At 38.6% G+C, this 27178-nt stretch overlaps 1 protein-coding gene across 1 annotated transcript in view; it reads left to right on the top strand.

Annotated features, from left to right (window-relative positions):
* CPQ (carboxypeptidase Q) overlaps window positions 1-27178 on the top strand; it is a 165600-nt gene that overhangs the window by 72886 nt on the left and 65536 nt on the right. Inside the window, exon 5 of the mRNA XM_087703852.1 lies at window positions 26426-26537. Coding sequence (XP_087559978.1) covers window positions 26426-26537 — 112 coding nt within the window. The remainder of the gene's footprint in view (window positions 1-26425; window positions 26538-27178) is intronic.

Raw genomic sequence — 27178 nt, 5'->3', positions numbered from 1 at the left:
GCAGTTGTTGGGAATGCTGAGTATCTTGTAGCAGATCCAACAAGGAATGAAAATTGGACGTGGAATCATCTGTGCATTGCACAATAGGTTAAAGCTATATGCTTGGGGATCATGCAGGAGACACTCGGAATCGCCCCCCTCCCGCCCCCCCAAAAAGTTTTCATGAAACATTTAAGAAATCCTGAGTTTAAACTATAAATAAATAAATTCAGCTGCTGTCGGTAAAATCACAGCAGTGGATTTCCCTCCCAAATATATTGAAGCATGAATGTTGTTTTACTGAAAAGAGAATGGCAGAAAAAGTTTCCATAGTTAGTGGCAAATGATGTTGATTTATATCACTTCATAGAGACTTCATTGTAGGCAATGCAGCTTGACAGTTGTCACATCGTATTAACAGCAATGGATGGCATTATCTTTTCTTTTACACTTCACCTGCTGCAGTCTTAAAGGCTGTTGGGTGTAGTTATATAAAAAATGCATTCCTTTAGTCTTTTTCCCAACTCTTATGAAAGAGAAATTTTTAAAACTCAGATTTAAAACAAAAACAAAAATGAGCAATCGTTTTGCCCTAATAATGAGGGGGGGAAAACCAAAATATTATTTATGACTTTTGTGGGCTACCCAAAAAATAATAATGAAATAGTAACTATTGTTTCTCTGGTTCTGTGTCAATGAGAAAAAGAAAGAAAACATGAGAAGAAGGAAAGGAAAGGAGAGGGGAAGGGGAAAAGGAAAGAAATAAGGAAGGAAGGAAGGAAGGAAGGAAGGAAGGAAGGAAGGAAGGAAGGAAGGAAGGAAGGAAGGAAGGAAGGAAAATGTTACTTTTTGATCATGAAAATTAATATAAGGGTTAGGCCAAAGAAGTTAATTGCAGAATGCAGATCCATTAGGTAGAACTGATTATGCATTAAATGCTAATGATATTTCTAAAAATTGTAGATTTGTATATTTTTGAAAGACCCTAGGCTTCTGAGGGTTAAAATAGAAACCAGAAATACATCATTGCAATTCAGGGGGGAACCTCCATCAATTTTCGTGAAATATTACCATAATATAGCATTTTGCACGGTTCTTTCATAAATATACATTGTTTTGTAATATGTTCCTCTAACACTCCGGATGTTGGCTGCTAGAACTATGTACTCGGGCTTGTAGAGCTGTATTGTGACTGTTGGGTTTCCTATGTCAGCATGACCAAAACTGCATGGGAAGCAAATTGATTCCTTTTCTGAGCAGTTGATGGATAGCTGGGTACTTTCTATTTTGGCAGGTCACACTTCCCTCTTGCTGTGGTGTTGTGTGAAGCACCAAGCAGAGCCTTTGTCTGATCAGCAGAAGTTTAGCTTGCCTTCCATATGGATCTGAAGCTGCATCTAGGAATTCTATCTGTTTGGTTTTTTTTAAAACACATGTAGCTGTATATAGCCACCCATTTTACTGAATGTGACTCCGGGCGGCGTACAACCAACAATTTAAACAATGTTAAAAACATTTTAAACATAAATTAAAGCAAGATCACAGGAAAAGAACATTCCTCTAAATACAACTGAATGGCTGTCCAAGTTCCAGAAAGTTTGGCAGCGACATGCAACGGAAGATATTTGCTATTGTTGTCAGACATTATTGGAGGAGAGTCATCTTAGCCAGAAAAAGAGAGAGAGAGAGAGAGAGAGAGAGAGAGAGGGAGGGAGGGAGGGAGGGAGGGAGGGAGGGAGGGAGGGAGGGAGAGAGAGAGAGAGAGAGAGAGAGAGAGAGAGAGAGAGAGAGAGAGAGAGAGAGAGAGAGAGAGAGAAACAAAGAAAGACCATATTCAGTAGGTGCTTGCAATATGATATTGGTTTGATCATTGCTAGCTATTTACCTCTCATAATAGGATTATTAAGTTTCCTGGAATTTTAGCCTTAATCATCCACCATCTAACACAGGGGTGTCAAATTCAATTCATTGAGGGCAGCATCAGGGTTGTAACTGGACCGACATGACCAGTTTGATGCCACTCACTGAGCATGGCCAGCTAGGTGGGCATGGCCAGCTTGACACCACTTCCCAAACTGCTGGCATGTTTCTTCTTCGTATTGGGTAGACTGGGCCGAAGCCACTCAGGCTGGCCCCTTACATTTTTCAGGATAACCCCCTGGGCCTTGAGTTTGACATCCCTGATCTAACAGAAATTGCAGGAAAAAACACAAAGCTGAATTACTGGGACACCAATACAGGAGTTATGATAAAGAGAATGGGGATTAAACTGTATTAACTTGGCACTATCACTAGATTATTTGAATTTATTAGTATATCTGACTCTAATATAAGAAAGGCTGGTGAAACTTATAGGGAATAATGCAAATATGGTATTCTACATGCTTAATCCTCCTATTCCTGTTCCATTGTATAGGAGTCACCTTCTACCCATTAACAGCATCATCTTTGGAAGATTGCAAATGACCCTTAAGGGTCAATCCCTTAAGGATTTAAACTACTTCTCATCCTTTACTAGAAGCTATCTATAAATCTAGTTCCTAAATAATCATGGAACTGAATTTCAGTTTGTTTTTATTCATTCAATTATTATTTCATTTATCAAATTTGTATACCACCCATCTCACCTGTGACACGCAAGTGCTGTCCATTTTTCCCAAATGTTTTCATAGAAGCATCTCTAAGGTTATGACCAAACGCATTAAATTGCATTTTCAAATAAAGTATAGGATTCTCTTAAAAGTACATGTTAAGTCAATTGCAATAGAAAGTAGGCATATTTACTGGGAAGTATACTTTGTATTTGTATTTGTATTAAAAATGATCCCAAATCATGTCAGGTAGGTATGTCTAAGACAGCACCCTAAAGAAAATATTGACTCAGCTCTGCAGTTGGTAATCCCTGGATAGAGTTGTTTGGATTCTGAATTTAAGAAAGATTGACTTTGGCTAGTCCTTGGTGGGACTCCTCCAAGAAATAGTACAGAAGTAAACTAGATGGGAAGTCTGTAAAATATCATGGGAGAAACCAACAGCAAGTCATTTGTAAAATGTTTGACCAAAAACCTATATAAAAGTGCCCATGAAGATATCAGGAGTCAAGTTGAATTTGAAGATGTCTTCCCTTTTCTGTAAATAAATGCATTGGTGTCTTCCTCACCTGATCTCCCAAATCTCAAAACTATCTATTTCATGAAGGTTCAGATGCTTTGGAAATAATTACTAATATTCAAGTTTTTAAAAGATTTGGTGTGTTTGAAGAACTTAAAAGAAATTTGCTTTCAATTCTTAATCCATATGAACAGGTTCCATGCCAGTTCCTATTACGCAGCAGTTTATTTGAAAAACAAGTGTAAGCATCTTAGATTTATTCCTGTCAAGTCTCATTTTCTTATAATTAAATGTATTCTTGGGCAACTTCAAGGAGGTTATATAAATTTGGTTATTAATTTTAATCTAATTGAATGTTAAGAGAAACATGGGAAATGATAGATTGCAAGTGATATATAGGACCTGCTTAACTGAACTGCATAAGAAAGCCAAGACTGAACTCAGCAGAAGAAAGTTCTGAAGAAAGGAAAAAGCTGAGACTTTTCATCTGGCTTATGAGAATTCTAAAAGTACTGTGGTTGAAGCAAATGTATAACTAAATATAACTACATGTATATAGAATACATAGAGATCAGTGGTGGGATTCAAATAATTTAACAACCGGTTCTCTGCCCTAATGACTGGGTGGGTGGGTGTGGCCATTGTGGGCGTGGCAAGGGTGTGTGACAGGTAGCACTCGACCTCCTGCACTCCCCTGGGAGCAAAAATGGGCCACAGGGGGGGCACCGCACCCCCCACCCCATTTTGGGCCTAGTTAGGTCTCCATGTACTTACCTGGGAGCCAACACGGGATTGAAAGGGCGTGGCAGGAAGGGGGTGGAACCTGCCAGAAATTTAACAACCAGTTCGCTCAAACTGGCCTGAACCGGCTGAATCCCCCCATTGATATAGATGTATAACTAAACATGTGATATTCTATATTCAGTTGCCACACATATTATATAATGCATGAAACAGATTCGCAAGAGATTATACGAAACCACTGCAAAACTGAAAAGTCTACGAATCTGCACAGTGAATCATGAGAGGGAACCTTGAAAGAAAACAGTGTTTTATTGACTGTAAATTATATCTCAGTAGTGCAATTGCAAAACTCAACCAAATGCATTAATGGCATGGTTATATATTAACATTTTCCCTGTACAGTAATACTCCTTTCTCCCTCTTATTTTCCCCACAATAACAATTTTGTGAGATTATTTCGACTGAGAGAAAATGACTGGCCCAAGGTCACCCAGTCAGCTTTCATGCCTAAGGCAGGACTACAACTCACTGTCTCCTGGTTTCTAGCCTGGTGCCTTAACCTCTAGATCAAACTGGTGGGAACACATTTTCATGAATGCAGCCAGCCAACATTTTATATATTATTAAATCTACTGAAACATGGTATGATGTGTGATGAAGTAGTTCTGTTTATCTTTTCTTATTTTCCCACCATTCAGTTTTGTTGGAAGATCACCAGATGTTACATTTCAAAAGAGGGAAGAAAAACTTCCTTCTTTGTAACATGCATCATTTTATAAATCATTGTGTGCCTTATTTCTTTTTCTAATCAACATGGTTCTTCGTCATCAGGCTTTTGAGGGAATGTTGCTTGATATGTAAGCAACAGCTTATAGGAAAATGCTAATGATAAACAATTTGGTCTTATATAAATACATGATTTGCCTATCAAATCCTCTATTTCTCTGTTACTAGAATTATTGGGTGACTACTTCTACCATTATGGAAAACGGAATGAAATTCTGTCTATGGAATTCTCAGTCACCCATGTCATGGCTGTCCCATGTGCTTTTTCAAGAGACAATTGGACTTTCTATTTTTTTCTTTGAAGACATTTTATGTCTCATTCAAGAAGCTTCTTCAGCTGAATGAATTTCTCTTTTTTAAAAAAAGTAGACTTTGTTTTCAGTATTTTAATATATACTCATACATTAGGCTAATCCGTAAAATTCTTAAACCATTTTTTGTTGACTAAAGAAGAGTTGACTGAGTCATACACATACTAAACTATAAACCGAGTCTTATAAACATCTATGACAGGATTCACAAATTGAGCTAAGCCCCAAACAAGCAAAGTTTGCTATGTAAACTAAGCCAGAGCATTAAAACAGATTTTTGGGATTCTTGGATTTATGATAGTCTTAGTGTTGAGAATATTTATCCTGCTGAGGTTTTGATTTCTTTGATTAATGCTTCTACGTACATATTTGAAAATGATGGTGGGTTTCTTTACATTATTGACTTTTATACTGATTTGTAAGCTGTCTTGGACCTTCATTTGGGTCAAAAAATGAAACATTAGTTTAATAGGTACGATGTATGTATTTATGATAATTGTGACTAAATTGCAATATGTGAACATCTGATATAGAAGATGGAACAGACATATTGCTGCAGGAGGTGGGATTTGAATAAATGGCTACAAAGATGAAACAAATTCTACCTAGTCATCAGAAGAAATATTACATTAATTTTAATTACCTGGAATTATTCTATTCAGTTTTTATTGCTTTAACTGATAACAAGCTACCTTTTTCTCAAAAGGATCAAGAAACAGATCTCCAGGTACTTTCTCCTGCCTTATTCATTATGTTTCCTTTTCTTCTTCATATTATGATTTTATTTTATAGGGAATTTATAGATTTTCAGTAGCAAAAACTATTTCACCATGTCTAACAAATCACTTATTCAGGAACGCAGTATAACCAGTTTTTGCAGTAAATGGACATCAAAAAGAAATTGAGGATAGAAAAGATAAAAGTGAAAATAGTTAAAAGTAGAAAATTCAATGAAGGTAATGTTAGATTTGGATGCAATCTAGTAGAATGGATAGTAACTCATTCGGTGAGAAAATGAGCATTTTTACATGGGGCGAAAGTTTCAAGAATTTCAATAACACTAAATCCATATGACTTAATGTATATACTACATACTCAAGTAAACAAGGAATTTAATATAAGAGTAGAGCTAGACTTCCCTAATTGGGGCCCTTCAAATGTATTGTCTACAGCTAGACAATTCGAGCCAACATGGTAGGCTGATAGCTAGCTAGTAATTATTTAAAAAGTGGGTTCTAAAACAGCTTTGACTACTCATTCATACTGGGTTCCACCACAAAACCGCGTTCGACTAAAGGGCGCTCGACGAAACCGCGTAGCTGACGTCATCACAGCGCGACAACAGCGCGGAGAAAAAAGCACGCTGTAAACGCTAAACCTAAAATTAACCCCTAAACCTAAACCTAACCCCCCTAAACCTAACCCTAACCCTTAACCTAACCCTAAACCTAACCCTTAACCTAATGCTAAACCTAATCCTAACCCTTAACCTAACCCTAACCCTTAACCTAACCCTAAATCTAACCCTAAACCTAACCCTAAACCTAATACTTACCTTAACTTGAATCGGCTTGCTTTCAAAGCGCTATTTAAAGCGCCCTTCTTTCTCCGCGCTTGCTGTTGTCGCCCTGTTGATGACGTCAGCGATGCAGTTTCATCGGGCACGCTTTAGTCGAGCGCGGTTTTGTCGTGCCACGTTCATACTGCAATACCAATGTCTAACAATCAGGAGTGTTTGGTTTTTGGGTAATTAGTGACATCAAGAAATATGAACATTATATTCCTTCAGTCAAGTAACATAGAAGTAAAAGATATGTGTAGTTCTCTCCTGAGAGGGAATTTATTGAGCTTGTCATAATGTTTTGACTTTTGTCGATTTTTTGTTTCCTGAGGACAAAAGAACTTCCAAATTAGTGTCACATTTTGCTTTAGGTGAAACCTGTCAACATGTAAGGGCATACAGATGACTACCTTCTATGTGAAAAATAATTCCTGTCTTAAACTTTTTTGCACCTTGTGAACTCTATAATCTTTTTTTCAAAGTGCTATCCAGAAATATTCATGTCCTTTCTTCTCTCTTTCTCGTTGGAAGTTGAGAAATCTATACCATCTTAGGTCTAATTTATTATCTACATTTTGCTGTGACACTACTTGAAAATAGGATGTCCAGTTCTGTCTATCACACCTTAAGAAAGGTGCTTTCATGTTGGCTGTGGTGCAGAAATTGTGATGCAAAATAGTTAGACCATTGAAACCTTCCTTGACAGAGATCTCAACTGGAGAGAGGAAGCAAATCAAGAGAGAGATTGGCACTACTGGTATAATGCATGATATAGAAAAAAGTAGATGCATTTGATGAAGGAGCAAATCCTGCATATAGTCATTTTTGGGAGAATGTTCTCAGTGTAGACTCAAAACTCAGAAATGAGCCCACTTCTCCCATATTTCTCAGGATGTGGTGACAGTTAATCCCCTTTAGAAAAGCATTCAGTGGCTAAGACATTGAGCTTGTCGATCAGAAAGGTTGGCAGTTCGAATCCCTAGCACCACATAACAGAGTGAGATCCTGTTACTTGTCCCAACTTCTGCCAACCTAGCAGTACAAAAGCATGTAAAAATCAAGTAGAAAAATAGAGACCACTTTAGTGGGAAGGGAACAGCGCTCTGTGCTGCTTCGCTGTTAATCATGCCAGCCACATGACCACAGAGAAGTCTTTGGACAGCGCTGGCTCTTTGGCTTTGAAATTGAGATGAGCACCGCCCGCTAGAGTCTGGAATGACTAGCACATATGTGCGAGGGGAACCTTTATTTTTACCTTAGAAAAGCATTCAATAAATAAATGGAGGCCATGAAGGTGCTTTTTGGTCGTAACGGCTACATGTTATCTGCAGAAGGAGAGAATCCAGGCCCTTTGACTCTCAACCTGGAACCATTTCCTCCCTCCTCCTTGTGAACTTGGATATTGTAATTTGGAGAGTAACCCAAAGCCACAAGGGTCCTGAGACTGCAGGAGTCAGTTGGATTCATACACCATACATATATGCAATCAGTTTGTCTGCAGTTCAGTGCATTGTATGAACATAGCCAGACAGGCTAGGATTCCTAATAGCAGTGATGACTAAATTCTGCATCATTTATCATGGACACTGAGCACTGAATCACTGAACCCTGAATCCACAGTCTCAATATCCTGCTGTTGGATTCATCTGTTGTTGTAAAAAAATAATAACAAAACCCACAACCTTCTCGGTAGCTTAAGAATACAATTACTGTGTAGCAACTGTGCTTTTTCAAGTATAGATCATTGGTAAACAGCAGTTATATTGAGATGTCTTTCCATGCTACTTCAGATGAAAGAAAACGAGGCCTCTTAATCACATGTGAGCTATTGGTGATATTTTGAGCAAGGTTGATATAATTTACTTCCAAATTCAGTGGTTCAGAAACAAAAACCAAAGAGCCTGACCTGTTTAGACTGCACCCACTCTGCATGCGTTTTGTAGAATTGCCAAAGCTCTCCACATCAGTGCTTTGAGGCCTGGTGTTCAAAACAGACTTAAGGGTTGATATTTCACTTTGTTCGGGTGCCTGAAAGCTATTCACAATATATGGGACTCCAATTCCAAAAACCCCTAAAATCGAGAGTGGGAGCAACAGTCCATCAAGGATAGCTGTCAAAGGAAATTATTTGTTTTGACTTCTTGGTGATTTATATATTTCAGCATTACATGTTCTGTCACTAAGGGTTTTTCTTTTTTTTAAGCATAATGAAACCGTGGTTTTATAATTCCAGCACACTCCCAAGTGCTTTACTTTTTTGGTTTGTGGTGGCTCCAGAGAATTCATAAGAACTTGCAAGCGATGAACTTTTTTTTAAAGTTGGGGGTATTAAGCCACCTTTGTCTTAAACTGAAATTATTCCATCCCCTCTTCCCAAAATTCAGAGAACCCCAGTTAATAGGGGTGGGGAAGGAAGGACCCTATATTCTCATCAACACTGATTAACTTTTCTTTTGATTTAACAGTCCATCACAATCTGCCTTTTGATTTATTATTATTATTCCATTGTCTCCTGCTTTCTTAATGCTTATATTTCTATGGTGACGTGTTTGGGGCCTGCTTAAATTAAGAGGGATGTCTAGCAAAAGAGCCACCCATTCAGTACTGCATGCATTCTTCACATGAGCTTGACAGCCATTATAATATGTCGATTGAGTCTTTTCTGCCTCTCATTTTGTCTGCCAGCAGAATGATTCAACATCCTTTTAACATACTGTAGGTGGACGAGGGGGTTGGCTTTTTTGTGTCTTGGGAGTAAAATGTCTAGTTTCCTTCTGACCTCTCAAGAACTAAAAAAAGAAGAGTACGAATGGAATATAAAGGGACATACTATTTCTCTCTATCCACTGCTGGTTAGAAAATATCCTCAGGCTTGCTAATTGGCTACACGGAATGTAAACAGAGGTGGGTTCCTACTGGTTCAGACCGGTTCGCCTGAGTAGGTAGTAACTCGGCCTGCCACGCCCCTGAACTGGTTCTCTTGGCGCCGCCATAGGTGCCACCATCTTGTTTTTTTGCTTCTTCCCATGCGTAGAAGCATTTTTTTTAGCATTGTGCCTGCGGTGCGTGAAGCGTGCAGTGCGTCCCTGAGAGAACCAGCAGTAGCAGCAGCCAGAACTAATCCCTGAATATAAATAATGAATTAGACCTGGAATGGTATAAATATCCACTTGTAGGCAAACACAATGGCATCTGTTGTGGCAAATTCTCTGAGTTGGCTGACCTAGTCTGTACATTTGCTTGTTATATCTCCAATTCGCTGGTGTGTATTTTTTCCTAAACGGATGGCTTTTCCCCCCAGTTATACTATTGCTTGGTCTTTAATCATTTATCACACAGGGATATCAAAAGAAACCTCCTAGTTTATGATATGGTATCTTTCCAATAAATTCTTTCTCCTTGCTCATCTCATTTCTGAAATGCATAACTGTATTTCTGGGGTGGGGTGGGGGTAACTGGCATTTTTGTAAGCCCGTGCAGTCCATTTAATCCTATATTCAATATGCGCGCTTAATGTATGAGCAGATTCCCCATCTTGCAAAATACACAGCTCTGTTTGCATGGTATAATTTGAACATTTAGACTGGCACCGGTGGAGGCTATAAAGAAATTTGGCAATTTTTGCTTGGTTACCTTCCTGAGAAAATGGCTGTTATAAACAGGAAAATCGAAGGAAGAATTGAAAGCATAAGGATGGATATAACCCTGAAGAGAAAAGGGACTGCTAACATAAAGCAGACAGATGTCTTTTTTATAAGTTTGAAAGGGTCATTTAATGAAAGTAATAAAGTACAAGTGTTTATGTTAGCTAGTGTTAGTATGAGAAAGGAAGAATAGAGGAAGTGCCATCAATGGACATGCCAAATTTGAGGATACCAGGGCAACCCCCATAGTAAGGTCACCCCCTCAACTTATCTGATGTAGCATTCTTGGCCTAAGTGTCACATAATAGTTTACATTACCTTTGTAGCTTATAGCATTTCCTTGTAAGAGCATATAGTTTGGGCTCTTCAGCATTTCTTTAACATGAGGTCCTATGTTCTCTTAGATTTATGCATGCAGTAGACCATATTTGTTTGCATTATCTCCAAATCTTTTGGCTCTTTATTTAGTGGGCTTTTTCCCATGACTTAATAGTGCTATAAACATTCCACATGTGCAACTCCCCCAACTCAGTTTAGAAGTTCCCGTATATTATACCAATTTCTTCTTAACATATGTAAGGTAACATTTTCATATTCTATCGATGTTAACAACAATATAAGAATTATTTTTATCATATGGATGGCGTATTGTTCTTGTGTCCATGTGCTTATGCTTAACAGCTTCTATAACTGGTCCCTAAGGATTAACTATTTCCCCAGAGATGCTAGGAATTCAAAACAATTATTTCTGATATGTATGGTCAAGCTTTTTTCGGAAAGGAAGACAAAACATTCCTTGTAAACAACAAAAAAGCATAAAATTCAAATCTGAGGCTGCTCATTTCAAAACCATTATCCTATCAAAAATATTGGTACTGTGAAAATATTTGGAAACTCAGATTTGCACAAAATATGTACATTTGAGGAAGGTATGTACAAAAGGTGTTTAAATCGGAAAACCATAAATAAAGATTTAGAATAGAATAACAAGAGTTGGAAGGGACCTTGGAACAGGGGTGAAATCCACTTACCTTAGCTACCAGTTTGGTAGCAATGTGAGCTCATGTTCTTATGAATTCTCTGGAGCCACCACAAGAGGAATTGTATTATACATTGAATCTCTTCCTGTACACACAGTGGCATGCTTCAGTGGGCATGGATTGATCCCTTGGCACTTTGTTGGTTTTCTCATTTCTTCGTTCTGGCAAAATTTAACTATACGTTACATGTATTTCATGGCTGTGTCTCCTTTTAGTTGTAATAACATATCTAATTTCAATTGCGCTGATTGAGAAAATGCATTTGGATTATATCATAATGGTCTTAAATCTTCCATGTGGTGATGAGAGAGGGAAGTGGGAATACCACTTCATCTGTTGCACACATAAACATAGACACTACTGAATATAGAACCTTTTTTTTTGTCTTTTCTGACAGAAATAATTTCTGCCCTATGCTATTCCTTCACCAAGAGCCTGTCAATGTAATTAGAAATGCTAAGGCAACAATTTGTAAAGCAACAGAAAGGTATGTAGGCCAATATTTCACATAGGAGAAGAAGTTGTCCATCATAACAATCTATGTAATACAATTAATAATAAACATTCATATTTGATTGATTTTCCTTACTGAAACAGAATAGTTTCAAGCCCTCAGTTGTGATGCTGGAATTTGTATAGAGAACTGGCCAGCTAAAAAATTTAAATTACGGATTTAGTCTAATCAGGTTATAAGTGTTGCTCAGTAAAATTAGTAATAGGATTTTGTGTTTTATTTCATTCTTTACCTAGCCTTATGATAAGAATTGAAATGATAAACTAATAACCTTGTTTTTCTGAACAGGAAAATAGAAATCAATTTTACAACTGTTTTGGCAACTAATCCAAGTTTCTAAGCAACCTTCAAAGTTATGGATATATCAGGTCAGCACTGTCATGCCTGTAGGCTGATAATTTCCAGTTTCCCAGAAATGTATCAATATACTTAACTAAATTACTTTTTAAATAATTAATTCTCAAAGGGTAACCATCTTACATAGGATTGTTCAAGTCTATTGATCGTTCAGCATCTTGCTTGAAATCTTATGATATTTGGAGAGCTAAAGCTATTTTTGTGAACCGGCTAAGAGATTTGCTGATAAATCCAGCCATTTATTCACCTGTATTTTATTTATTTATCAGTCACATTTAGAAATTGCCCATCTCCTTCTCAGAGGGGCCCAGGCAGGTATACTGATGAAATGTTAAAAATATACCCTGTTTTCCCGAAAATAAGACCTCCCCACATAATAAGCCCAATTGGGCTTTTGAGCGCATGCGCTAAAAAAAGCCCTCCCATGAAAATAAGTCCTCCCTGAAAATATTGCAACACAGCAGCAGCCATGAGGTGACCACACTCGCCGCCTCCTGCCCCTCAAAAATAATAAGACCTCCCTGAAAATAAGGCCAAGCACTTAATTTTGGGGGTCAAAAGAAAATAAGACCCTGTCTTATTTTCAGGGAAATGCAGTATAAAATGTTAAAAACATTAAAACTAAATATAAAAATATAAACTAAGGCAAGAATAATTTAAAATGTGACATTGCAAGTTAACTAAAGGATGGGAGGCACTAACTATGGTGTGCAGCTCTATGATCCCCAAGCAAGACCACGGAGCCAGGGCTTTAGATATTTTCTAAATAATCAAGAAGGTTGTTGATATACTGTATATTTTATTGCAGTTGAGTATTTACAGCCCTTAGAAGTATATAGTGTTTATGGACACTTTGGATAACAGGTTCTCAGACAGACGAACTTCCAAATATAGTGGCTTTTATCTTGTTAGCTGTTATAAGACGAAGCCTAACACTTTTGTCCAAAAGCCTTCAGTCTCTACAGGACTGTGACATCTGCCTTTTCCTATTGTATAGAATGACTCGGTTACTGTATTTTTTTTTTGCTTTCTGGCGTTTCCTATTTTCCACATCACTTTTTAAATTGAATTTTCATGTAAGAACCTTTTCTTTTTCCTGCACAAAAGGGCATTTCATGGTTTTAGGTTATTCCATTTCAAAGTGTTTTAGGCATTGTTGAGAAGAAATAAAATAGCTTCTCACCTAACTATTTTAAACTCATTTTCATCCTAGTCACACCTGTTCACTTTGCTTGCCAAGGCTGGTAACATTTTCTTCCACTTGCAACCCTTGAAACTGTAGCTGAAAATTAGATCTTTTTTTTTCTTTTACCCTTGCTACTCCCAATAGAACTATGGATTTCAGAACTTCAGACCTATTGAAACTTGATAATATAAAATGTGGACCAGGATATGTCACATATCCACATATTTGCTGTTTAGAAATACCCAACTACTGAGCTTTTCTGTTTTACTATGCTACCTCCACTCCATGCATCTGAACATCATAGAAATATTTTTCAATGGGGCAAGGAAGTCCTATCAGTACTTCTCAGGCTCTAGAAAGGGATCTAGAAAAGGCTTGAGTACCATAGAAATTTACCCATAGTTATTCATCTCCCATTCACCAAATTCATGCATCTAAACATACTTATGATTTATATCTATAGTTATATACAGTTATTTATTCATACACACATAGACACACACTCATTTAAAAACAGAATGGGATGGAGAAGTCTGTTTCCCCATCCCATTCTGTGGTCCCAATTCAGAACATGGGAGGTTTTACTGCTATCATCCCAGCAAGCCTGCTAAAGGTGAGTAATTTCTCCCATTACAGTTGCTGCCATTATCACCACTAGGATAAACATAAACGTATTTAATTATTATTGCAATTAACAACAAACAACAGGATGAAAAAATAGCAACAATGGTGCATTGGAAGATCTGCAGGAAATACCATTTTCCTGCAAGCAAGAACTGGAAGGACCATAAAACAAAGTAATAGAAAATGAAGAAGTGAAAGTGCTTTGAGACTTTAGAATTCAAACAGACAAGCATCTGCCACACAACACCCCAGATTTAACAACTTGACAAAAAAGATAAACAGAAGTCTGAGTAATGGATGTTGCAATATCTGGAGAAAGCAGAATAGAGAACAAAGAACTGGAGAAAATTACAAAATATAAACACCTGCAAATAGAAGTAGAACAACTGCAGCAAAAGAAAGCAAAGGTAGTACCAAAAGGAAGGGGCACCTTGGGTGCAAGTCCAAATCATCTGCAGTAGCATCGGAATTTATAAAATCACCATCGGTCAATTACAAAAGGCAGCTTTATTTGAAACAGCTCACAGTATGCAACAATACCTTTAATATTATTAAACAACAACAACATCTGTTCTTGGGAAGGATTTTATATATGGACAAAAATATCAAATCCAATCTAAATACCTAAGTAACCGTGTGGGTGTTGATTGCCTTGATAGCATTTCGTCCATTGAGTTTGGAGTTTGATGTTAAGTGTGACACATTTGTTCAGTCCAAACTCCATTGCAATATGTTGGCTATGTATATATGGACAGTATTGAGAGCAATTCTTTTTCAGATGGTGTTTTTCTGTACAGCTTCAAATCATCCATGTAAAGAAGATGTGATAGCCTGGTGGATATTTTTGATATTTGATAGCAATGGCATAACTTGGCCAGTATCATTAACAGGAAAATCACTGCAATGACCAACAGTGGTGGTAACAGTGAGTTTCCTTGAAAGATTCCTATCTTGGTAGTTATCTTTCTCAGTCTATCATTAACCAGCAGTTGATCCATTGATCTTTCCAGAAATCTTCTCATGTTTTTACTGATTGGATCCTGTTATTTCTAAGCACTTCATTATTCAAATATTACTATTATATACATTATTATTAATCATCGCACAGTCAGACAGATGTTCAGTCTGGGTTTGGCATTTTTGTCTACCTATCGAGTCCTTACCAAGGACCTGGGATAGGCAAATCTGGATGTTTGATGGTGTAACAGATATCGTCGCAGGATGGAAGCAGTTCCAAATAAAGCTGCCTTCTGCAACTAACTGATGGCAAATTTGTCAATGCGTATAATATTCAAGTGGTGCTCCAGTTGTTTTGGAACTGCACCCAAGGCGCGTATTACTATTGGTACTACCCTTGTTTGCCTTTCCCATAGTCACTCTATTTCTATTTGTAACTCTTTGTATTTTCTTACCTTCTCCAGTTCTTTCTCTTCTATTCTGCTGTCTCAAGGCACTGCCACATCCACTATCCAGACTTTTTTGTCTTTCTTATCAACAACAGTTAAGTCCGGGGTGTTATGTGGCAGGTGCCTGTCTGTCTGGATTCTGAAGTTCCAGAGCAATTTAACTTCTTCATTTTCTATGACTTTCTCTATTTTATGGTCCCACCAGTACTTGCTTACCGGCAAATGATATTTCTTGCAAATCTACCAGTCACCATTGTTGCTACTTTGTCATGCCACTGCTTGTAGTCAGTTTGTGCAATCTTCTTGCAGCAGCTTACCAGATGGTCCACTGTTTCTTCAGCTTCTTTGCAGAGGCGATACGCAGCACTTATTGTCTGTTGCTGTCTTCTCAATTCTTTGCATGCATTATTGTTATATCCTGTATTCATTAAACATGAAACTCAGCCAACTGAACATTCAAAAATGCATCACAAATACCATCAACTGGTGCTAATGGTTGATATGGGTTGCTGCCAGCATCCTAGATATCAACCATGTACCTTCTTAAAATGTACGATGTTCCAAGTAGTTCGGTTTTCTGCTGTTCCGCTGGTGTTATTGCAGGACCCTGCAATTTCTTGATGTATTTTATAAAATTCTTGGACATGGTAGCAAGTGCCCTGATGACAGTGGGTATTATGTTACATGTTTCTCCATAATCGCGTAGTTTCGATGACCAGGTCATCGATATTTTGTGATTTTTTCCAGTTCTTTTTTCTTCAACTCTGGTGTCTCCTAGTACCTTGATATCAATAAATTGTATGTTTCGATTTTCAACAAATGTGATATCTGGCATGTTGTGTTCAAGATATATATCTTGATACCTTGCCACATTTTTCGTGTGGGCAAAAATATACCCCCCCTGAAAATAAGCCCCCTGGACAACCCCTCCCTCCAGCCAGGCAGAGCACCGCTCACCGACCTAATGGTATCCCGAAGATGCCAAGCTGCAGGAGTCGGAGGAAGAAAGGCGCTCACGTTGCTTACTGCCTTTGGAATACTGCTAGGTTAGGGAGTGGCATTCTGCCTGGCCAGAGAGGAGAGTTGCCGGGCAGTTGCTCCCTTGTGAGCGGGCTCCTGAAGAGCCAGGCACAGCCTCAGTTCACATGCCTCCCAGCCTCACCAAGCCCTGGCCTAGCTCTCCCTGCAGAGCCAGGGCACTGCTGCTGCTTTTGTCCCTGCCGCCACGCTTCAAGCATAACTTCTTCTCCGGCTTCCAACTCCAGAACTCGGCTTTAAATTCTTCCAGCAACGACCGCTCTAAGAGTGTGCTCTATGGTTGTGGGCCGGCTGCCATAGGGCCCACAACCATATATATATATCAGTGGTGGGTTTCCAAATTTTTTAGAACTTCTTCTGTAGATGTGGCCTGCTTTGTGGGAGTGGCTTGCCGGCCATGTGACCAGATGGGAGTGGCTTGCCAACTATGTGACCGAGTGGGAGTGGTTTGGCAGTCATGTGACTGGGTGGGCATGGCCAACTTGTAAAATGTGGTGAAACTCACTTAACAACGCTCTTGTTTAGCAACCAAAATGTTGGCTCAGAAACCCTGGCATTTGAAGCACACAAGTCTTAAAGCTGTCAAGACCCTTGCACCCCTAATCCTTTAGAAAAAAAATCCCAGGGATGTTCAAACCTGACAGTTTTAAGACTTTAAGGTTTAGATAGGACTCTTAGAGGCAGGTGGGGCAAGCATGGTGTGGACGGGCGGGGGAAGGGAGCATTTGTGGAACCTCTTCTATAGAAGAGGTTAGAACTGCAAGAACCCACCCCTGATATACATATACGTATAGATATACATATACATATACATATACATATACATATACATATACATATACATATACATATACATATACATATACATATACATATACATATACATATACATATACATATACATATACATATACATATACATATACATATACATATACATATACATATACATATACATGAATTATTGTTGTTGGTGGTTATTATCATCACCGTAGTCTCTCACATGATACCGTCAAATTATTGTGAAATTCTAGGGTTCTGCAGAACACAATTTGAAAAACTCTTCTATTATTCCTTCCTGAAGAAAGCAGTGAATTATTTTCCTTAATGGCATTCAAGACATTAGCCCTAAATATTTATCTGCATAAAAGAACATTTCCAACCTTTAATGGAACTGTTTTAATAACATTCGTTTCACCTTCAAACATCTTTAAAAGCATCCCTGCATCCCCTTCAAACTTTTAAATAATTGCTCTTTCCTTGGGACAGGCAAATAATGAGCACATCTGAGTTGTTCAAAAAGCAAGGAATTAATCTTAGCCTTTGGGAGATATATCCCAATGAGTAGATTTTATAAAATGTGTTGCCTTTCAAATAAAATGTGATAGGATCAGTGGTGGGATTCAATTTTTTTTAAACTATGGTTCTGTGGGCGTGGCTTGGTGGGCATGGCATGACTTGGTGGGCATGGCTTGGTGGGTGTGGTAGGGGAAGGATACTGTAAAATCACCATTCCCTCCCCACTCCAGGTGAAGAATACTGTAAAATTTTCATCCCCTCCCCACTCTGGGGGAAGGTTACTGCAAAATCTCCATTTCCTCCCGATCAGCTGGGACTGAGGAGGCAGAGAATTGATGGGGGCGGAACCTTTCAGAGGTGGCATTTACCAGTTCTCCAAACTACTCAAAATTTCCACTACTAGTTCTCCGGAACTTGTCAGAACCTGCTGAATACCACCACTGGATAGGATCCATGAAGTGAGGTGGCTTTGAATCCCTGAGCATCCTTGCCCAACTTGGATCAATACTAATACAAGGGTGGGGGATGACCCCTGGCAAAGGTCCCCTTGAAACCGGGACTTGCTTGTATCCCACGTGTGCATTTCTACAAGTCAAAAAACCTTTACATAAAAGAAAAGGCAGCAGTAGTATATGCGATAGTATGTGCTTATTACTAACAAGAGAGGTCCTGTGTATTTCCACTTTCTCTTTCTGCTTATGGTACTGGATCCAATGATGAGAAATGATGCACAGAACATGTCTGGTATTATGTTGCATCTGTCATTGTATGTTCCTAGAGACCTTTGCAGAGAGTTATTGTATTTTCTCATGAATTGCAACAAGTAAACAGAAAGGTCCTTTGAGGTTCTTTAATAGATCTCTATATAGAAAATGGTAACCTTTTGTCACAGTAATCAATAAGTTCAAGTAGAATCCCATATATAAAATGCAGGCTCAATTTCTATTATACATGCCATGAAAGAAATCAAAAGAAAATGTGCAAGAATAATAGTGGGCCTGCATAACTTAGTTAGGTTTGGGCAGACAATAATCTACATTTTCTCACATGAAAGCCACAGCATAGTTAAAACGAAGTATTTTTTACTAAGACACTGGTAGAAAAATGAGATATACAAAGAGGATAAGACAATATTTTTGTAATGCATTTTTAGTAACCAAGTCAGAAGATATAAAATACTTTTTACTATAATACTTTTACTACTGTTATACAATATTGTCTTACACTCTAGGTAACGTATATGGTTGAGTAGTTTAGAGAAATTACGCAGAACAGTTAAGCATTCCTTGCTACCAATGACCCAATCCAATTTTCAATTTGTCTAATGTGTCTCTCTCAGCACTTCCAAACTTGATGAAGTTATCTGGAGGGAGGAAATAATATATTAAAATAAATGATGTTATAATAGTCCCACTATATTTATGGATTGCTGTGAGGAATATATTTTTCCTGTGAGAATTTTGTGCAAACTGGTAATTAGCAGTCAATTAATGATAATTGCAACTAATTAGATGCTGTTAACTGATAAATGAGTTTTAAAAAATGATGATTAAAAAAATAGTGAGAATATTAAATAAAGTCTAACTATTCAAGGCATTTTTTTAAAAAAACATGTAAGTTTTATAGGCAAGGAAAATAATTATGCTGGATCCTCCATCTTCATTACCCTCCACAGGATAAAAGAGGCTGACTCATTCTGTAGAGAATTGAGTAACAATACTAGCAAGCCAGATTGGTGTAGTGGTTGAAGCAGGCTAGAAACAGAGAGACTGTGATTTCTACTCCAACCTTAGCTCGGAGTCACCTGGGAGGCCTTGGGCCAGTTCCCTCTCTCAGCCCTAGGAAGGAGGCAATACCAAATTTCTGAAATATGAAGTCAAGAAAACTACAGGGGCCTCTCCAAGCAGTTGATAGGAATTAGCACTGATTTGAAGGCACACACACATGCACACACACACAAAGGATGGGGCAATGGTGATTTTTTTTTTTTTACTACTGGGTCTGTGGGCGTGGCTTGGTGGGTGTGGCAGGGAAGAATACGACAAAATCCCCCATTTCCACTCCAGGGGAAGGATACGCCAAAATCCCCATTCCCTCCTCTCTCCTCGGGGAAGGTTATTGCAAAATCTCCATTCCCACCTTACATTGGGGCCAGCCAGAGGTGGTATTTGCCAGTTCTCCAAACTACTCAAAATTTCTGCTACCATTTCTCCAGAACCTGTCAGAACCTGCTGAATTTCACCCCTGGGATGGGGGCAGAGTTGTAAATAAGGTGGAAAATCTCTGTATACAAATTTTGCATTTCTTGCCCTTATTTATCCTTTGTCCAGGGAACACGATGCCTTAAACACTACACCAAACTGGCTCTCTAAATTCAGCGTAAGAGGATCCCCTCCCTGCAAACTCAACCCTTGATAATATTGAAAACATTGCAATCAATGACTCAGATGGCTGGCATTCCTTCACTATATAGGAAGCATACAGTGTAGGGATTGAACTCAGTGGTCTAAATCCCCCCCAAAATTTTTAATGATTTTATGTCACTCATAGAAAAGGGCCCAGGGATTAAAACTATTTTCAAGAAACATAATTGCACTCCAATTGCACAACTGAGCAATTCTCCTTAAATAAGTAGTAAAGATGTTATACTTGAAATTGAATACTGGGTACATTGCAAATATACAATGACTAATTCAATTCCTTAAATGTCAACATTATGGTGATTATCAAGCACTAATTGGTCATGTGATGTTTTCTCATCCAGACAAGCTGCATTTAATAAAAACAAGGACACTAAACAAAGTGATTCTTCATCCTCCCACTCACATATGTATGTCCACCATTGCTTCTCCAAAAGCAATTTTCCCAAAAGCAATTTCCCCCCTCCCTACTTATTCTTCTGTACCAGTAGAAGTGAATATTTGTAGCTCAGGGTTGAACTCTGAGGTTCTTGATGCTCTCTGAGCTTGGTAGTTTTCTTGTAGACGTTTCATTACCAAACTAGGTAACTTCATCAGTGCTAGTTTATTTTTCTGATCAGGATTCTGCTAGGACATGTGTGTGCAAACATAAAACGAGTTAATAATCAGTGACTCAGATGGTCGATTTTCTTTCACTGTATGGCATGCACATAGTGTTGGGGGCTACATTCAATGCCTAGAACTAGGCACAGTACTCAAGGTATTGGGGCAAGTTGCAATGAGGGGGGCAGGAGGTCTTACCAAAGCAGAATAAAATGGAACAGCTGCTTCCCATAATTTGGAAACTATGCCTCCCTTCATTTGCTATTCTTTATGCCATATCCTATTGCTGACTTTGAGTTTGCAGTCAACTACTGTATTACTTCCAAAATCTATTTCACAATCCATATTTTCAGGTTCAATATTGTCCATCAGGTAAATGTATATTTCTGAATGAAGAATGCTATTAAATTTCATTCTGCTACTTCCACCCAATTTTTCTAATCTATCAATATCGTTTTGAATTTCATTTCTGAGAGCTTGGAAGACAAAACCTCTGATCCTGGTGACTGGCCCAGATTGGATCTTGCAACATTATCCCAGGACACATAAGGGGTGAAATTCGACTGGCTTGGACTAGCTCGGGTGAACCGGTAGGGACGATTTGAATTGGTTCCCCAAACCAGTAGAAATCACCCCTGGTCGGCCCTGCTGATGCCCATCTGGTTGCCGCTCACCTCTTCCAGCTGCTCACTCGGCCCTTCCAGCCACTCAACCCACCCACCCAATCCGAACGTTTCTGCCTCCATTCACAGCGCAGCTGCTGCAGCCTGTCCCTTTAAGGTACTTCGACCCCTGGAAGGGTGGGGGCTTGGGGGGACCATAAAGGGAGCAGCAGCTCTGCTGTGAATGGAGAGAGGAAAAATCGGCTTCTCTCTACAGCATTCACTAGGAGCCCTTCTCGTGCTCATACATACATTTTTTCCTACCAGGTTATGTACACGGGGCTTGGGGGCTCCTGTGACTGAGTAAGCATGGCTGTGAGTGACATTGAATTGGCCATGCCCACTCAGTCACAGGAAACCACCACCACCAAGCCACACCCATAGAACCGGTATAGGGAAAATTTGAATATCACCCCTGGAGACGTATATTTGTTGAAATCTGTGAGTTTTAATAATGTCAGACTACAAATTATTGCAGGGATTTGGGTTATTGGCTCCCTTGCACTATCTTTGAAGACATGGGAAAATCACTTAAACCAAAGCCCAGAGATATTAACTTTCTGACTGAATTCCATGGTGTTAGTTCTTCTGCTGTTGCATTATCTCAAATCCCTGTTGATCTGATCAGCCATAACTAAATTAATCTTCTTCCCGTATCTGCCTGTCAGGTTCTGTAAAATGTTCTCCAAAAAGGTTGATAGCTATTTTTTTAAAAAAATATTCATCTCATTTCCCATGCTCACTTGTAAAAGGTGCTACAAAAAAGCTCACTCAACTGCCAGACTCTTATCTTTGATGTCAGGCAAAGAAATGCCTGACATCCTTCTCTGCTGAAGTGTTTAGAATTTCAGTCTCAGAATCGCTGTTTTAAAATTTCTCCTTTGTTGATCCATAATATTGTTGAATACATTATGTATCTGCTCAGGGAAGATATTGGAATGGCAAAAATAATAAAGAAGTAAGAAAATAAATATATATTTCTGGCTTCCCTAGAGTTCTTCAAAGAGAAAACTCAATGATAAGTGAAAAAAATTGTGCAAAGTTTATGTCCTTACCCTGCTGTACTTGTGCTTCTTAAAAGCTTTTACAAAATCCTCAGCACGACAGAGTGGCTCATTGATAGAAAAGTCATGGGACAATAAAATACCTCTCTCAGATAATGGAAAATCTGGAAAACTAACAAATAGGAACACTTCTATAGAATACCACAATTGTTCTACTCATTGTTAAATGTCTCGTAGAATAACAGAGTTGGAAGGGACTTTGGAGATCTTCTAGTCCAACCCCCTGCTTAAGCAGGAAACCCTACACCACTTCAGACAAATGGTTATTCAACATTTTCTTAAAAACTTTCAGTGTGGGAGCATTCACAACTTCTGGAGTCAAGTTGTTCCATTGATTAATTGTTCTCTCAGGAAATTTCTCCTCAGTTCTAATTTGCTTCTCTCCTTGATTAGTTTCCACCCATTGCTTCTTGTTCTAACCTCAAGTGCTTTGGAGATTAGCTTGACTCCCTCTTCTTTGTGACAATCCCTGATATATTGGAACACTGCTATCATGTCTCCCCTAGTCCTTCTTTTCATTAAACTAGACATACCCAGTTCCTGCAACCATTCTTCATATGTTTTAGTCTCCACTCCCCTAATCATATTTGTTGCTCTTCTCTGCACTCTTTTTAGAGTCTCCACATCTCTGAATGCAGTATTCCAAGTGTGGCCTTACCAAGACATTATAAAGTGGTAATTAACACTTCACATGATCTTGATTCTATCCCTCTGTTTATGCAGCCTAGAACTGTCTTGACTTTTTTGGCAGCTGCTGCACACTGCTGGCTCATATTTAAAGGGTTGTCCACTAGGACTCCAATAACAGTTATTACTTTTGAGCAAGGTACAACTTATACAGTACTTGTGCATTTTGTTTTTCTTGCCTAAATGCAGAACCTTACTTTTTTCAAAATTGAATTTCATTTTATTAGATAACGTCCTATGTTCAAGTCTGTCAAGATCCTTCTGTATCACACAGAATCCTGTATCTTGATTTGCTTCAGCATGGAACATGGAAACCATTATACATAGATTAGTGTTTCTCAACCTTGGCAGCTTTCAGATGTACGGACTCTAACTCCAGGTTGGCTGGAGAATTCTGGAAGTTGTAGTCCACACATCTGAAACCTACCAAGATTGAGAAATACTACTCTAGAGGGATTGCCAGTCAAAGCAGAGAGGTTTACTGCCAGAAAGACAAGTGGCCTAACCTGAAAAATGCAGCTTTTCCTCTTTTGTTTCTCAATCTGCTAGAACTGCTCCTGTCTTGGAAACAACATTTTGAAATTTGTAGGCACACATGTCTAATCCCACGGCAGATCACACCACTTTCTGATTCAAAATTGCCTACTGAGTAGCGTGACTCCTTTCCTAGGAACAAAAATAATAATAATTCTCTGTCAGGCAATAGTTTTGCCACTTTGGTTGCCAGGGAACATCATGCTGTGTTAGTAGGGCAATCTTTCACTGTTGCTAAGAAGACATTGCTCCTCATTTAAATATAGTTTTTCCCCCTATTCAGTTATAAACTCACCTATAATTCATTGCAAGACCTACGAGCATTTTTCTGACATCTGTGTTTGATGAAACAACTCAAGCAATTTACACTTGTGCCAGATTATATACATAGCAGTTATTGCTTTGATTTTTCTCCCCCTCATTACTTGGTGTTGAATAGGTGAGGTTGTTATGAAATGCTGAAATACTATAATCTTGCTTGGGTTAAAGTTAACTTATTTGGAGGTAAATTAACTCCTTCCAGCAGTATCATCCAAGTCTCTAGGGACATAATAGCAAACCTATGGCATTCGGGTCATAGGTGGCATGCGGAGCCATATCTGAGGGCACACGAGGCATTGCCCTATGTCAGCTCCAGCTGGCCAGCTAATTTTCAGCCTTCCATAGGGTAGGGGAGGCCATTTTAGCCCTCCCCAGGCCTCAGGAAAGCTGCCGGAACCTGTGGATGGCAAAAAATGGGCCTAACTGGCCTACTGGATGTTCAGAAATGAACTTCCATTTTTCACCATCCACAGGCTTTGGAGACTTTCCTGAAGCCTGGCGAGGGCGAAAAATGGTCCAATGGGCCTACTGGAAATCTGGCGGCTTCAGTGAGGCAGGGGGGAGCACAGGTGTGTGTGTGCATGCATATGCAGGGGAAGGGCATTGCATTATGGGTGTGGGCGTGCACACACGTCCCCTTTTGGCATCCGAGCCAAAAACGTTCACCATCACTGCTCTAGGTTGTCCTGCAAAAACAGGCCCTCTTTGGGCACTCAGTTTGTGTCACCCTTAGGCATTGATATAAAGAGGTGAAAAGGGACAGAAAAGCACCAGCTTCCGAATCAGCTTCATTTCTAAGCATGTCCTTTGATCCCGGAGAGATATGATCTTAAGGAATGAAAGAGTTGAAAAATGTAATTGGGTGATTGAGAAGGATCTCATCAATTTGCCTTCTGGGAAATCAGAAATGCATTTGCCTTTTTGTAAATGAGCAAATTTCCATGCCAGCTATCTTCTTTTATCATCCACGACTTTCATTCAGAATGTCAAATTTATTAAGAACTGAGAGCCAGATTTTTTCAGAAAAGAGATGTCAATTTTTTTTTTATAAACATCTAATAGTTGCCCATTTCAGGATGGGAATAAAATTGGATAAAGAAGTGCTGGAATTAAAACTGTGATTGCTCTTTCATGTGACCGAGGAAAGTCCGTTGTTTTTAGTGGCTGAATCCTGGTATGGAATAAATATTCTTATTTAGCCTTGCCATGTCTTGAGTCTACACCAGAATCTAAGCCTTATCATAACAGACCAAACCAAGTCAAATGTCTAGGAACTGCTTCTGAATTTTATATGGTTGCTCAACTCAAATCCTGTGACCCTGAACAGTACACAAAAGACAAACATCCAGAAAAAAATAATTCAAAAGAATTCATAAAAACATATATAGTCATAAAGGCAATCTTATTGAATGTATATAACTAAGCTGTTCTTGTCCGTGATTTTCACAATATATACCCACTAACTGAAAGCTTGTAGAGCCAAACCTTCCATATTAAAAGTAATAAGAAGTTGATGGATATCCTTTTGCACTTGAAGTCCTTGTTTATCATAATTTCCCATTAGAACAAAATGAGAGTCACAATGCACATTCTAATTACACTATAATAGTATTGATGTAATTGTGTAATCACATTATTTGAATTACATCTGGTGAAAGAATAAGCCTATATACTGTAGTTATCCTTGAACTGTCTAATTCAGCTTTTCAGATAAATACAAATACAATAGCAGAGTTGGAAGGGACCTTGGAGGACTTCTAGTCCAACCCTCTGCCTAGGCAGGAAACCCTATACCATTTCAGACAAATGGCTATCCAACATCTTCTTAAAGACTTCCAGTGTTGGGGCATTCATAACTTCTGGAGGCAAGCTGTTCCACTGATTAATTGTTCTAAGTGTTAGGAAATTTCTCCTCACTTCTAAGTTGCTTCTCTCTTGATTAGTTTCCACCCATTGCTTCTTGTTCTACCCTCAGATGCCTTGGAGAATAGTTTGACTTCCTCTTTTTTGTGGCAACCCTGGAGATGTTGGAACACTGCTATCATGTCTCCCCTAGTCCTTCTTTTCATTAAACTAGACATACCCAGTTCCTGCAACCTGTTCTTCATATGTTTTAGTCTCCAGTCCCCTAATCATCTTTGTTGCTCTTCTCTACACTCTCTCTAGAGTCTCCACATCTTTTCTACATTGTAGCGACCAAAACTTAACGCAGTATTCCAAATGTGGCCTTGCCAAGGCATTATAAAGTGGTATTAACACTTCACGTGATCTTGATTCTATCCCTCTGTTTATGTAGCCTACAACTGTGTTGGCTTTTTTGGCAGCTGCTGCACACTGCTGGCTCATATTTAAATGGTTGTCCAAGATCCCTCTCACAGTTACTACTATTGAGCAAGGTACCTATACTGTACCGGTGCATTTCGTTTTTCTTGCCAAAATGTAAGAACCATACTCTTTTTACCATTGAATTTCATTTTATTAGCTAGTGCCCAATGTTCACGTTTGTCAAGATCTTATTATTTTTATTTCATTAGGTTGTACTCATTAGTGGACACCTGGACAGCTGGGATGTGGGTCAGGGAGCAATGGATGATGGTGGAGGAGCATTCATATCATGGGAAGCATTATCACTCATTAAGGATCTTGGTAAGTATCTATATAAATAGTATAGTGCTGTAATGCTTATGGAATTATCTTGCTTCTTAGACTTCCTTAACTTTATTTCTTGTAATACATTTTTCCAGAATTTCCTTCTGGCAGTAGCTATTTCTTTAGGAACTGTAGTGTTTTTAATTTTCAAACATAGCAAACATTTCTTATTTGTTCGATTCGTGGTTTAGGAAAATCCAAAGTATCTGTGAATATTGAAAGTCCTAATAAAAATAGTTCTGACAGTAGTGCAATTTTATTTGTTGAAATAATTTAAGAGCCGCATCCTATTTGTTTTTAATCTTTTTTTTTTAGTGCCAGGTGGTCCATGATAAAAACAGTTTGTAACACCATTGCTGACCGTAAGGCTAGTTTCTGAATGTAAAAGACGGATCTGACTGTTTGTTGACAGCCATGTTTATACTTTATCTTTTCTCAAAGTAGTTTAATTAAAGAGTTTTGGATGATAAATTAGGCTATGGATAAGCAACACAGGGATGTGCAGGCAGGGGAGGCAGGGGAGGCAGAGCCTCACCACTGTCATCATGAAAAGAAAAAAAATGTAAAGGAAAAAGGCAAGAGCTGAAGTCAGGCTGAGCTAGTTGCTGCCAGAGTCACTGTGGATGACTCTCCTTAGT

This window comes from Thamnophis sirtalis, unplaced genomic scaffold, assembly GCF_051295495.1.
Source record: "Thamnophis sirtalis isolate CommonGarterSnake01/CBP01778 unplaced genomic scaffold, rThaSir2_p1.2 scaffold_2, whole genome shotgun sequence".
Classification (NCBI taxonomy): Eukaryota; Metazoa; Chordata; class Lepidosauria; order Squamata; family Natricidae; genus Thamnophis; species Thamnophis sirtalis.
The sequence above is the reverse complement of the archived record's forward strand: the minus strand, read 5'-3'. Positions and strand labels throughout refer to the sequence as shown.